This window comes from Gopherus flavomarginatus, chromosome 4 (genome assembly GCF_025201925.1).
Source record: "Gopherus flavomarginatus isolate rGopFla2 chromosome 4, rGopFla2.mat.asm, whole genome shotgun sequence".
Classification (NCBI taxonomy): Eukaryota; Metazoa; Chordata; order Testudines; family Testudinidae; genus Gopherus; species Gopherus flavomarginatus.
The window spans coordinates 189165330-189179234 of record NC_066620.1 but is presented as its reverse complement, the minus strand read 5'-3'; the positions used below and the strand labels follow the sequence as shown (position 1 = coordinate 189179234).

The 13905-nt window shown below is 41.1% G+C and overlaps 1 protein-coding gene across 14 annotated transcripts in view; it reads right to left on the bottom strand.

Moving 5' to 3' along the window:
• The window catches only part of LPIN1 (lipin 1), an 82454-nt gene that overhangs the window by 44120 nt on the left and 24429 nt on the right, over positions 1-13905 (bottom strand). For 9 of the 14 annotated variants that reach the window (XM_050950719.1, XM_050950706.1, XM_050950717.1 and 6 more), the window contains one exon: positions 1838-2038. In XM_050950719.1, coding sequence (XP_050806676.1) covers positions 1838-2029 — 192 coding nt within the window. In that variant the 5' untranslated portion in view covers positions 2030-2038. Of the gene's footprint in view, positions 1-1837; positions 2039-6836; positions 6970-8143; positions 8267-13905 lie in introns of those variants that run through there. The other 5 variants (XM_050950711.1, XM_050950710.1, XM_050950709.1 and 2 more) reach the window with 3 other exon arrangements.

Sequence of the window (13905 nt, the reverse complement as noted above, 5' to 3'; positions counted from 1 at the left end):
GCCAGGGACTGAGTCAGTTTCTTTCCAGCTTTGGAGGGAGAAGGACCTGGCTGCCTGGAAGCTCAAGGTACAGGGGAAAGGCAAGGGGAAGCTCCAGCCTGCCAAATAGGCAGGCTCGCAGCCTGGGGAAAGGCCAAAACAGGTACTGGGGGTTGCACACGGGCAGCCCAGGAATAGGCAAAGGCAGCAGGTCCTACCCCTTGCCAATGATGAGTGGTGTTTACAGACTGCAGTTTGCCCCAGTGAGAGGGGGCTAGATGGTGACTCACAGTAGTCACTGAGGCAAGGTGGGTGTAGAGGCTTGGGGGTTCCCCTGGGAGGGGAGACCCAGAGCATGGGGGTACTGCTAGGGCAGAACCCTGAAGTAAAAGGTACCAGGGACTGGGAGGGACACAGGAGCCCTAAGGCAGGTGAGACACCGGCCTGCAGAGGGTGCTCTGGGATGGACAACAGCTAATTCCCAGGATGACCAGCAGGCGGCACCGGTGAGTCTTTGCTTTGCTACAAAGTTGCATTAGCCACATAAATTTCTAATCTATTTTCAATCCTACTAAGCTCTTGACTTCAGTGATACTTTTTGATCAAAAAGTATCACATTTTCACTCAATGTACAATTTGTCTGTATTTCCTTTTATCAGTTGTAAATGTATTGCCTTTCAAGTTCATTAAATGCCCTGTCTTGGCACTATGATAAAGGAGACCTAGGAAAACCTGATTTGCCATCTCCACACCATTCATTGTTATTGTTTAATCATTGTCATAGCCCCAATCTTTTCAATCTCTCCTCCATGCCGGAAGTATCTCTATGCCTCTAATCATTTCAATCACCCATTCTATTTGTTAAATCATTTTTGAGATTAGGGTGACCACAACTGAACACAGTATTTCAGGCCAGGGCATCCAACTGATGTGTATATATTGACATTATCCAGTATTATTTTCTACCCATTCTTTATACACACTTTTCCTTTTTGACTTAGAAATAGTGAGCAACAGTTTTCACTCAGCTACCCACAATGATACTCAGATCTGTTTCCTGAGCGATTACGCACACTTTAGGTTCTAAATTAACTGTAAGTAGTACAAATTATCATGCATTTGTCACCAGTGGCTTTCATTTGACATGAGGCTGCCAGTTCTCCTAGCTTTGTTAGGTTCCTCTGAAGTCCCTCAGAGCCTGCTCTAGCTTTGAATAACCTAAATAATTTTGCCATCTGCAAATTTTACCACCTCACCGTTCACACCTTTTTTCCAGGTCATTAGCAAACATGATGAACAACAATGTCCTAGTGCAGAACCACGAGAATTTAATGTTAACCTAGGTCTGTACTGGCAACCTTTTGCCGTATTGAAAAGGAATTTTGCAACAATTATGGGAAGTATTTCATCATGAGCATGTATAGATTTAACAGAAACCACAGCAAAACGTTTAAGTTTAGCTATAATGAGGAATCTTGAGGTGTACTTTAATTAAAATATTTGTCAATATGCCAACACAATCCTATAAATTATCAGGTTAAATAACATGAGCCATAGTTATAGCTTGTGAAATTCCAAGTAAAAGTCTAACTGTAGACATGGAAACTGTATCTTCAATCAATACATTTGCCTACCTGTAGTTTGGTTTGTAGTTATTATCAACTGTCTACACATTGTGCATTAAAATGATAGCATTATCAACCATTTTAACTGAACCTTGAAAATAAAATTTAGGCTCTTTATAAAGACCCTCTAATGAAAGCTTTGACTGCTACATTGTTAACATATTCAGTATCTACATGCAACGAGTTCACACACTGAGAAAAAAAGAGAAGTAATAAGACTTTTTTTTTCTTACCACTTTCTCTCTAGAACGCAAAACCCCCATTTTCCCAAAGCGCACATGGAAAGGGGAACACTGAAGACTTCCATCTGGCTGACGTACAACAATTATATCAATACATCCAGATAGCGTGGCAGGATTTAATCCCTTGTAGAGCTCCTTCACAGTAAAAAATACTTGGCCTGCTAACTGCCCAACGTAATTCATGGTTTGTGCCTGAAAAGAAGCATACAGAAGATACATGTAGTCAAAAAAATCTGATACTGTCAAGACTTCTGAACAATCCAGAAACATTTAGATTCCAGCAATGGATTATTTTCATGTTAGAAAAGAAATGATTTCACACACAATGGGAATACCCAATCTAATTTATTTACAGTGGCTGTACTTTTGAACAGACACTAGAAGGCAAAATAAAGTGCAGCTCATAACTCAAAGAGTGACAACTACCCCTCTACCTCAATATAACGTAACTCGATATAACACGAATTCGGATATAACGCAGCAAAGCAGTGCTCGGGGGCGGGGCTGCGCACTCTGGTGGATCAAAGCAAGTTCGATATAACGTGGTTTCACCTATAACACAGTAAGATTTTTTGACTCCCAAGGATAGCATTATATCGAGGTAGAGGTGTACTTCCAAAACTCCAGAGAGCAGCTGTATTCTAAACCACAGTCAGACTTTCAGATGCTGCAACTCCCAAATATTGCTCCAACTGTATCTAAATTGACAAGCTTTTTTGTTTCATATCCCTCCTCCACTACATTGCTTTCTTTTGTTTTCAATATTGAGTATGCCTGGCCTGTGTAGTTGGACTGGGCAAGTGGGTTGCCCCTCCACTGGTCCAATTCTCCCACCACCATTTAAATCAATTGCAAATCTCCCACTCCAGTACAAAAGGAAAGAGAGAAACTTTATAAGACTCTTCCAATTAGTGAGTGATCATGTATTTTTTTGACAGGAAGTTTTTCTAAAAGATCTGCTCTAGCAATTATTTTAGGGGACATTCTTTGCCCTGCATTATACAGGAGGTCAGACTAGATGATCAGACTTGACTTTGAAATCTGAATTACATATCATAATGAAAGGGGGCCCCAGCCTGTTATGCACTCACTTTAAGGTATTTTCATCTAAACAGTATTTCCCTAGTTTGCTTATGAGAGCATCATGTGGGACTGTTTCAAAAGCCTTATGTTCCAGGTATCGAATTTAGGTGGACTGGTCTACAATTTCTGGGTCCTCCTCTTCTTTGAAGATAGTACTGTTCATGCTCTTCCCTAGTCCTCTGGGACCTCACTTGCTCTCCAACCATTCTTGAAGATAATCGCTAACGATTCAGGGATTGCTTCAGCAAGTTCCTTGAGTACTGTAGAGTGAATTTCATCTGGCCCTCCTGACTTAAATACATCTAACTTATCTAAACATTATTTAACCTGTTTTTCCCTATTCTGGCCCAAGAATCTTCCCCCTTGTTGTTAATATTAATTGTCTTAAGCATTTGGTCACAATTGACCTTTCTAGTGAAGATTGAAGCAAAAAAGGCATTTAACATCTCAGCCTCCTCTGCATCATCTGTTACTTGCTCTCCTTCTCCATTAAATAATAGACCTGCACTTTCCTTCCTCTCACATCTAATATTTATAGAACCTCTTTTTATTGTCCCTTTTGCTAGGTGAGACATATTTTGTGCCTTTGCCTTTCTAATTGTGTCCCTTCCTACTTGTGCTATTTTTTAATACTCATTCTTAGCAATCTGGCCGTGTCTCCACTTTTTGTAGGATTCCTTTTTGATTTTCAGGTCATCAGAAAGCTCCTCACGCAGCATGTTGAGATTTTTCAAAGGATTATAACTTGATCGAATTTGGGTGGCTTTCATAGGGACAGCAAAAGGCAAATCCCTAACAAAAAGGACACCACCCTGCCAAATTTCAAGTCCCTATTCCAAAGAATGGAGGTACTACAGCTTTTCAAAGGAGAAGTTGTCAGCATTTTTTAACATGGCCAAAACAGTGTATTTTTCACTAACTTCATTCTTGGAAATGGCTGAAGTGACTCATCTGAAATTTTCCATGAAATTTCAGCCTGAGGCTGATTTCCAGCACAGAAAAGCTTCTCTCAAATGGTTAAAGTCTGGCAAAGTTATAAGCAACTCAAAACAGGCTCTTATAATGGGAAGTTTTGGGAACTTGAGCATTACATTAGTGTAATTAATACAGTAGTATAATTAATGATATATGGATGTTTGTAATTAAGTAATGGATCCATGGTGTGAACGTTTTCAGAGAGGAGCACAAACCCACATGGTGTGCCAATGGATGCTGGAATGATCACTGGAGCTTTGAGATAGCTGAAAGAGGTATACAGTCATATGCAGGGAGCTCATTAATCTTTATGAATATGAAATGTCTCCTGTTTGTTATTTATTCTACTAAATTCAGGTAACATTGTATTTAGAAAATGTTCCTGATTATTTCTTGTTAAAATTAGTTATTCACTAACTGGCACATAGGAGCAAAACCTTCAACTATCAAGAAAGGGAGCCAACCACTTTCCCTCTATGGGCTCTTTGATTACACATGCATCTGGGTGAATGCACATTTAAGAGGCAGCAGCAGTATCCTAGTGCAGCTAGCGCTCTGGGCACAGACTGCTGCTTTGGAAATATTACCATGGTTTCTACTTGGTCTTTTTTTCTTTTAAACTAAGATCTAGTAAGAAACAGATTTTATTTTCAGCTCAAACAAATTTAAATATGATTCCACTTGGGCCCAGCCCATCATGTCCCTGATTCACCCCAGTCTATGCCTGATACTGTCATAGGACCTGGCAGAGTCCTGCAACAACAGAATGTCTAGTAGGTGAGTGGTTGCAAAGAAGCCAGAAACTCTCCTCATGTGAGAGGGAACTTGGGAGGCCAGCATAGTCCCAATGATGCCAGCCAGGGAAGAGGACGGGAAATGTGCTGATTCAGTGCATCCCCTCAGCAACTGTCATAAACAGATAGTTAAGGGTTAATGTCTCTTACCTGTAAAGGGTTAACAAGCTCAGTGAACCTGGCTGAAACCTGACCAAAGGACCAATTGGGGGACAAGATACTTTCAAATCTTGGTGGAGGGAAGTCTTTGTTTGTGCTTTTTGGGTTGTTCTTTGTTCCCTCTTGGAGTTAAAAGGGGCCAGACGTGCAACCAGATTTCTCCAATCTTTCTGAAACAGTCTCTCATGTTCAAAAATAGTAAGTACTAGGTAGAAGGTGGATTAGTCTTTGTTTTCTTTATTTGCTGGAAGGATATTTTACCTCTGTTTGCTGTAACTTGTATCTTAAGCTAGGGGGGAGGGACTCCCTCCAGTCTATGTAAAGCTGAAGACCCTGTAAACATTTTCCATCTTGGTTTTACAGAGTTTTTTTTAGCTTTTTTTCTAATTAAAAGCTTTCTTTTTTTAAGAACCTGATTGATTTTTTCCTTGTGTAAAACTCAAGGGGATCAGGTCTGAACTCACCAGGGAGTGGTCGGGGGAGAGAAGGGAGGGGGAAGGTTAATTCCTTTGTTTTAGGATCCAAACTCCTTGGATCCGTGTATCTCTCAGGGAAAGTCTGGGAGGGGGGAAAAGAGGGGAAATAGTTTATTTCCCTTTGTTTTAAGACCCAAAGGGTTTGGGTCTTGGGTCCCCCAGGAAAGATTTTGGGGAGACAGGGAGTGTACCAGACACTGGAATTTCTGGTTGGTGGCAGCGCTATCAGATCTAAGCTAGGAATTAATCTTAGAAGGGTACATGCAGGTCCCCACTTTCTGGACGCTAAAGTTCAAAGTGGGAATAAGATCTTGACAGCAACTTACTCCAGTGGGGCTCCTAAGCAGCCATGAGAGGATTTTAAAGTTACCCTCACCCAGCAGAAAGCACAGCAATATTGCCTGTCCTCAGAATGAAGTAGAGTGACCAGATGTCCTGATTTTATAGATCCAGTCCTGATTTTTTGGTCTTTTTCTTATATAGGCTCCTATTACCCCCTAACCCCCATCCCAATTTTTCACACTTGCTGTCTAGTCGCCCTAGAATGAAGCCCTCTGAGAGTGCAGAAAGTCAAGGTGCACTTTGCACCACTCTGCTCCAGCTCAGATGACTTTAGCCCCTCAATAATGCCCTTGCCTCTAGTGCTTTGTTCATTTGTTCAATGTCCAACATTGCCTGACCATAAAGAAATCCTATTCCATCTTTGTGTATTTTCATACATCCTCATTCATTTCCAAAATGAAGTCCCGGCAAACTGGATCAAGTACTTTTTAAACTGCTGGCCACCAGACAGAGCTGATGAAAACTTTTGGGATTGCTTCAAACTTCTGAAAAATGCTTTAGTGGTTGTAATTTCAGGGCATGAAAGGGGCACAAGGCTATTTACAGCATGAAGTAATTCAGAATTCTGACTGAGATTCCCAACCACGTTTAATTTTTAAAGAGCAACGCAACCAAAACTTAAATTGTTCAGCACCTACAGAGGTCTGAGAGGTTATATTCTGGGTCCAGGGTCAGTTCCAGAAAGTGTCAGCATTCCAGGAAACATTCCTCAATTCCCAAGGAGGCTGCACATGGGCCTGGCAACGTGTTTTACTCCAGTTGCTCCAAGAAGTCTTTTACTCATTATCCAGGCAGCAGTTCCAAGAATAAACAACTTCAGCTCAGGGGATATAACCTTTAGTGTTCCCTACATGAAATAGTGGCCCTCTGACCTCCACGAGAACACAATGTAGAAAGACATAATCTTTGTATGGTAACAGAGGCCATACTATATGAAAATATTGTTGCTACTGGGAAAATGTAAAGCCATTCCGCTCCTAGCTCATTAAAAAAATCAAAGAGAAATTACGCCAACTATCTGCACTGCTCCTGTTAGAACTTCCCAGTTGGTATTGTTTTGTTCTTTGTACTGAACTGGAACATACAGGCAGATCCATACCTTGGGACAACAACATGTAGCTACAATGAAAATAAAAGCACTTAGCCAACTTTGCCCACTACCTGATATCATTTTCAGCCTGAAGACACGTGAGCCTAATTCTGAGAGCTGCTGAGCATCCTCATCTCACTTTGACTGTAAGACACATTCAGCATTTTGCATTGCAAAACTGGGCTCCCAATGAAGACACTTTTTCTGGTAGATGAATAGGTCAAAAACAAATGGTTAGCTGTCATATTAAATATTTTACTAATGTACACCAGGCTGATCTACGTAAGCCACCACCACCTCCTCATTTAAATCTCTTCTAAAAGTTCACTCTCCCACGTGCCCACAATAACTAAGTTCACTGTCTTACATCTTTATTCTCCATTTTATATATAAATATACCTACAAAATCAAAACCTTTAAAACGCACCACAATAACGTCCACATACTTTTAACTGAGTTACCTTATAATCATGGTCCTTTACCCTTCCTGTCATCTCAATTCCCTACCTTACTGTTCTTCACCCTCACTCATTAGGTCACATCAAAATTTAGATTGTAAAGTCTTTTGAGCAGGACTTCTGTTCTTTTTGTAAGGGGGCCCAGCACACCTTTGGGTGCTATCAAATAATGGATGAGATTTTCAAAAGCACATAAATCACTTAGGAATATAAGTCCCATTATCTTTCAATAGGACTTGCACTCTTAAGTCAATTGGTGCTTTCTGAAAATCCCATGCAATAACAACTTTGGTAACATTGTGCCACTCCCCAGGGGTACCCAGGGTTCCGAGGCTCTTACCACCACCTGCACTTAGCGCAAAGTAGTTTTGTCTATGCTGGCTGTGGATCAGCTCCCTGAAACCAATAACCTCTAGCAGCACAAGCACTACCTTCCAGGCCTCCACAGAGCTCACTCTCTCTGTACAGGTAGTGATAGGCACACACCAAGACCTTTGGGCATTCCCTGTAGTGTACAGCCCCTTACCTACGGAACACTCATAGAATTACCAGTCCTGCTTGTAAAAGTCAACTCAGAACCAGTAATCTGCTTAACACCACAGCACTTAGCTATATTTATAGTGAACACAAGGATAAGCTTATTATCGAAAAACAGAGATTCAAGTGATGGTGAATAAGAATATTGGGAACAAAGGGTTACATATAAAAATAAAATCATAATATTCTTTCTAGAGACTCAACTTCGCTAACAGGTTAACCTCCTCTCTAAAGAAGCTTATGTCACTCAAAGGTCTTTTCATTGTTTTCAGCTAACTCTAATTGAGACCACTTTTTCACAAAGCAAGTCTGCTGTCCATTTACTTCCTAGTTAAGGGATGCCCAGGCATCTCCCTTGTACCCCCAAATATACTCAAGCAAACCTTTTATATGCACCTCCAGATAAGGTTCTCTTCCCCTGCTGTGTTCCTCTTCCTGTTGGTTTATTTCCGAGATTCCTTTTTACAATTCTTCATTTGCATTCAGTTCAGACTGATGATAAGGGACTGATTGTGAATGAGACAACAGTCAATTTACACGTAAACAGATAGATGGCTAAACATCTCTTGTCTGACAGAAAACCTGTTTTCTGGTGACTAATACCTTGAAACAGACTTCAATAACATTCAGTATATATATACACATAACTCCTTAGATAGTAGTTGTACATATATTTCACAATGATATTGATGCACCAGAACATACAAAGCAGAATCAGGAGATTCCTGTAACCCCTCTGCACTTCCAGCTGCCGTTAACAAGTTCTTGGGTCAGAAATATGTTGCACTTAGAGGTGTCTGGCAGGCTGCTAGAAGATGATCTGCAGCACGGTAAAATGCAAGGCAAACCAAAAGCTCAATAAAAAAAACACATCTATAGAGATGTCTTTTTGGTATATCTGTACAGCACCTAAAACAGTGGAACCCTCACCCATGAATGGGGTCCCTAGACACTATAACAATACAAACAACAAATAACAGTTAATAACAATGTATACTATCCCTTTAATAAGCAGGAACTTTTCACTAAACCAGTGCAATGCTGGAAGTGGCCAAAACCTGAGGACAGATCCTCAGCTGATTTAAATCATCTTAGTTCCATTAAAGTCACTGGAGCTGTGACAATTCCAGCTAAGGATCTGCCCACTGGTCTCAGTTGCAAGGATGTAAAACCAGGAAGAGTAACTGTTACATCCTAAAACCACATTTTGGTCCCTCGAGACTCCACGAGTTAGTCGTTATTCATACTAGTGTAACTGGATGGAGAGTTTTGCCCACAATGTATCATTTTAAAACTTGTAAAATGAGTTCTAATTGCCAGTATCCTACTATTATTGATTTTTTTTTCCTGGGGTCTAAGAGTTCAATGCTGTTTGCATTATTAAACACTACTCCTTTTACAGTACTTTATGGCATTCTTCTAAGGCTTATTCTTTGCCAAGAAAAAAGCCTTATAAGATTGTACATTTTGGAAAGCCTTATGCTAAAAGCATGCTGAAGGGAAGAATATACTTCAGATGAAAATTCTTTGAATGGCTATTTGCAAAATTAAGATTAATGCTACATGTCTGAACACAAACCACAACGACAACTGATTTATTAGATTGAAGTATCTCATGAAAAGTCATTGCTGTCATTTTCAAAAATTGGATGTACCACTCTTTGTCACTGAAACACAAAACCTAAAACCTATTTTTGGGTGCTCAACTCATGGCACTTTGAAAAAGCCAACACTTTCTAACTATCAGGCTGTCTTTCAAGCATCAAGTAGGGGATCCAAAAAGGAAGGCACCCAAAATCACAAGTCATTTTGAAAATCTTGTCCTTTATATTTGCTGAGCACCAGAGATGGGTCCAACCCAAGTACCCAGTGGTGAACACGTACTGCTGAGCTGTAGAGCAGATTCAGCTCTGAGCTGGGACCTCAGAGCTTAGTTTAGCTCTAAGATAAAACCAAACCAGAAGCCTAGATCCAACCTTTCCTGAAGAAAGAAAGGATGGTCCAATAGTTAGGACACCAGCCTAAGACTTGGGAGTTATAGATTTAAGACCCTGCTCTGCCACAGGCTTTCTACATGACCGTTGTCAAGTCATTTAGTCTCTCTGTGCCTCAGTTTCCCATCTGGGTGATAGCACTTCCTCTTTCATGGGGGTTTTATGAGAATAAATACAGTGCACTGAAGATTGTGAAAATGTTCATATTACGGTGATAGGACCATAACTGTTAAGCATACAATCTTAGAAATGCCACAAAGTTCTTTCATAAGGAAAGAGAGGGATGAGAGCTCGACAATGAAGTGGATGGTCACATGTATTTGAAGCTCCTCCCAAGTGTGTTAATTTTTAAACTCCTTATCATCAGGAGGCATATTGTTCCCTCTGCCTATAGTGGTGGAGGGGATAGAAAGGTAGTGTGGATCTGGATAAGGGCTGTCCAATGTGCTGGGTCACCTTCACACCCTCATTCCCCCTTTCTCTGACACAGGGTCTCTGTGGTGGCTCCACAGGAGTCAGGGTCCACAGTGCACAGCAAGATACAGATCTGCTCTCCACAGCATTGTTCCCACATACCCACCCCCAATAAACTGGGTCTTCATCAGATCAATTATGTTGACAGTGACAGTATTAACTGACCTGCTTTCACCCTCTGTGATGTGAAAAACTCTTAGAGGCCTATACCAGGGTGAGGAGGGCAGCAAACGACAGAGGAACCAGTGGCAAAAAAAACTGTGGAAAGTTGGGGTAAGTTGAATATCAATGCAGATACACAGGTTCCCCCAGGCAAACAGCTTTGGCCTCCATAGATGATAAGTGATATGCTCATTTGGGGGCAGGACTGGAGTAAACTTCCTGGTATCACCACAAAGAAGAAGAGAAAAAATCCTGCCACCACCCACCCAAGTAAAGAATAAGGAGGAAACTCCACCTGTTTGAAGTCATAGATCACTCACTCACCTATTCAGAAATAGCCTTATGTAGGCCATGATGATATGACCTGATAAGCTCCAAGTATGGTATGCCTGGCATTTAAAAATTTATATCTCATTGCCAGCATGACAGATAAAAGAAGTTTGCTTTAGACTATTCTGTAAATAAGATTAAGCAAGAAAAGCAACAAGAAAAGGCTGTGATATTAAAAATATGGCTTAATTATATCATATTTTAATCACATACCTATTAGCCAAAGCCAGTACCAAAGGTCTCCCCAGCATGGACCAGTGGCAGCAGCCTAGAAGAAAAATCAGGCCCACCAGCTTCCTAGCTGCTGAAACATGCCCATACCACACCCACGTGCTTCTGTTGTGTCTGTCTACTAGATGCCGAGTAACCTGCCTGCTCTTAATGTATTAGGCCCTACCATTATTTTTAAAATATCAGAAATATTCTGCAGTTCAATCCTAGTAAATAAAGGTCCCTGTTCACTTCTGCATTTCCATGTTTGAAATGCAAGCATAACCCACACACCTTCTGAGTGTGGTGTTCTGTCCCATCTAGTGGCACTGAGACCATTTTGCGAGAGACGAAGAGATTAATGAGTCTGCTCTACAGCCTTTGTTAACAGCCAGCTGGCCTTTAGCTCATGCAGTAGAGGCTCATACACTAAGTTTCCCAGGTTCAAGCCTGCCTGCCAACAACCAGGGTCTGTTGGTGTTACACAAGCATATACCAAACAAGAATGCTTTTGTTCAAATACTTGTATTTCTTTATCTTACATAAACTGTGGGTCAACCCAAAAGTGGACTGCAGCCCCATTTTAATGCGGTTGCCAAAGCTGGTGTTGGCCAAGGGCCCCAGCAAGTCTGAAGCCCAAGCACAAGCCCCATTGCCCTGGGGAGAAGCCCTTGGGCTTCAGCTTTGGCCTTGCCGCCTCAGTGAACTCGGTCTCCGGTCCCTCCTCCTGGGGTCATGTATTAATTTTTGTTGTCAGAAAGGGGTCACGATGCAATGAAATTTGAGAACCGCTGCAATAGGACACTGTAAAAATGCCCTTTAGCTTGTATGGAGTTGCCAAGAATTTCAACATCTGTCATTCCAAAAGCACAGGAAGTCTTTCAGTTTGAAAATGTTGATGTTATATAAAAAATGCAGTACTGTGTTTAGATGTTTATAAAAGTACTTCAGCCCAAAAAAACAAGCTCAATCAGATTGGAGAGCGGTAGTTTGCTAGTGATGAATCCTCATGTGCAAAGGCAGGAAGGATGGTCAGTGGTTAGCACGTTAACCTGGGAGTAGAGCAACCCAGGTTCAACAGCCTTCTTTACCACAGTGGCCTTAGGCACTTAGGAAACTGAGGCACAGAGAGACTATCTGTAAAATGAGGATCAGTGTGGATATTTCCCTTTCTCACAGAGCTATTGTGAGGAGAAATACAGTAAAGATTCTGTGCTCACATACTTTACCAATAGGGTCAAAATAAATGCAACCAATAGACACCGAAGTACAAATTGGCACATGAGATTTAGAAACGTTTAAAATAACTGGAGAAAACACAGCTGGCTATATTCTGGTGCTGCAGCAGACTATTTCACTGAAGTCAAGGAGTTTTAGGTAGGTAAGGCAAGGCAGAATGTGGTCCAGTGATCAGGAGCAGCGCTAGGGTTTTTAGCACCCGAGGTGGAGGTCCTGCCACGCTCCCGGTCAGCGGTGGCAATTCTGCGGCGGGGGGGTCCTTCCGCGCTCCCAGTCTTCGGGGCACTTCAGCGGCGGGTCCTGGAGTGAGTGAAGGACCCACTGCAGAATTGCCGCCGAAGACTCGGAGTGCAGAAGAACCCCCCGCCGCCGAATTGCCGCCAAGAGCAGCAAAATGCCACCCCTCCAAATCCTGGCGCCCTACTAAATGGGAGCGCTGGCCCTGCCGGTGATTCAAGAATAGTGGCATTCAACTCTGAGATGGGACCTCTCTGTGACCTAGTGTCCCTTTCTTTCAATTAAGTTGTATGGTTTATAATAATACAAAGCGAGATTTGTCTCTTAGCCTTTGATTGTATATTTTCTTGATTTCAAGAGTTTCAGATCAAACCCTTATTATATTTTGAGCTGTTCTGATCATTTTGTGTGCGTGCATATACACACACATACCTACATGGCACAAACATATGATGTATGAAAAAGAGCCTAGGATCAAATCCTGTTCATCTTCCTGACAACCCAATGTCACACTGAAGTGAATGGGGTACTCACATGAGTCAAGAAAGCAGATACTGGCATGTAGTCCACATCCTGGGCTAATAACATGAAGATTTTAGTTTAAAACAAAGCTGTTAGAGAACTAGGAGCATCAGAAATCCATTAGTGTTCCATTGCTCTTATTTTTCACAGCTTTACCCTTGAGATTGTCAAATAGTTTTTTTTACTTGATTTTTAAATTCACTCCAGGAATTTATGCCAGTTTTATAGCAAGCAGAAATTTCCATCTGACTTTATAATTGAAATGCTGACAATGACAAATCCTTATCTACAGCTACTTAAAAGTTGCTGATATATATTTTCTGCCATGGTAGTGAAAACAAGCAAACACACAACAACAAAAAAACGAACAAACTGGAGGTTAAGGGGTTTGTTGGTAGGCCAATGAGTTTACATAGGAAAGACAAAATCGACTTCATAGCATAGTAGTTAAGATGTATCACACACCAGTGGTGAAATCATCATCTTGGTTATCTAAGTATTATTAGACAGGTTACTACATAGTAGTGAAGCATACTCTTGTCTTATAATATAATTTGCACAAAATGTAGCATTTCTTCAACACAAATTCTTCTCACTGAAGCACAGTCTAAAGATGAGGATGAATATAATGATGTTCGTATAAAACCTTATATTAAAGTACATAATGAAAGTTTAAAATCCCTCTTCTTAAAAGACAAGAGGGTTTATCACTCAAAACAACTGCTAGTTGTTACAGAGAGAAAAAAAATACAAAACAAAAATTAAAGTTCAGTTTTACACATAAAATTCCATTACTCTCTACCCAGCTTTCACTGTAACCTTAAATCTCTGCCTGGCCTGGTTATCCCTCTTTCCTGTTCCCCTCTCAGATAAAGCTGGGGTGTAGTCTAGTGATATTAATGTAGTATGTTTCTTCAGAAGATCTCAAAGGCAGGCAAATACATATGGGAAAAGTGAAGCACAGAAGGGTGAAGTGA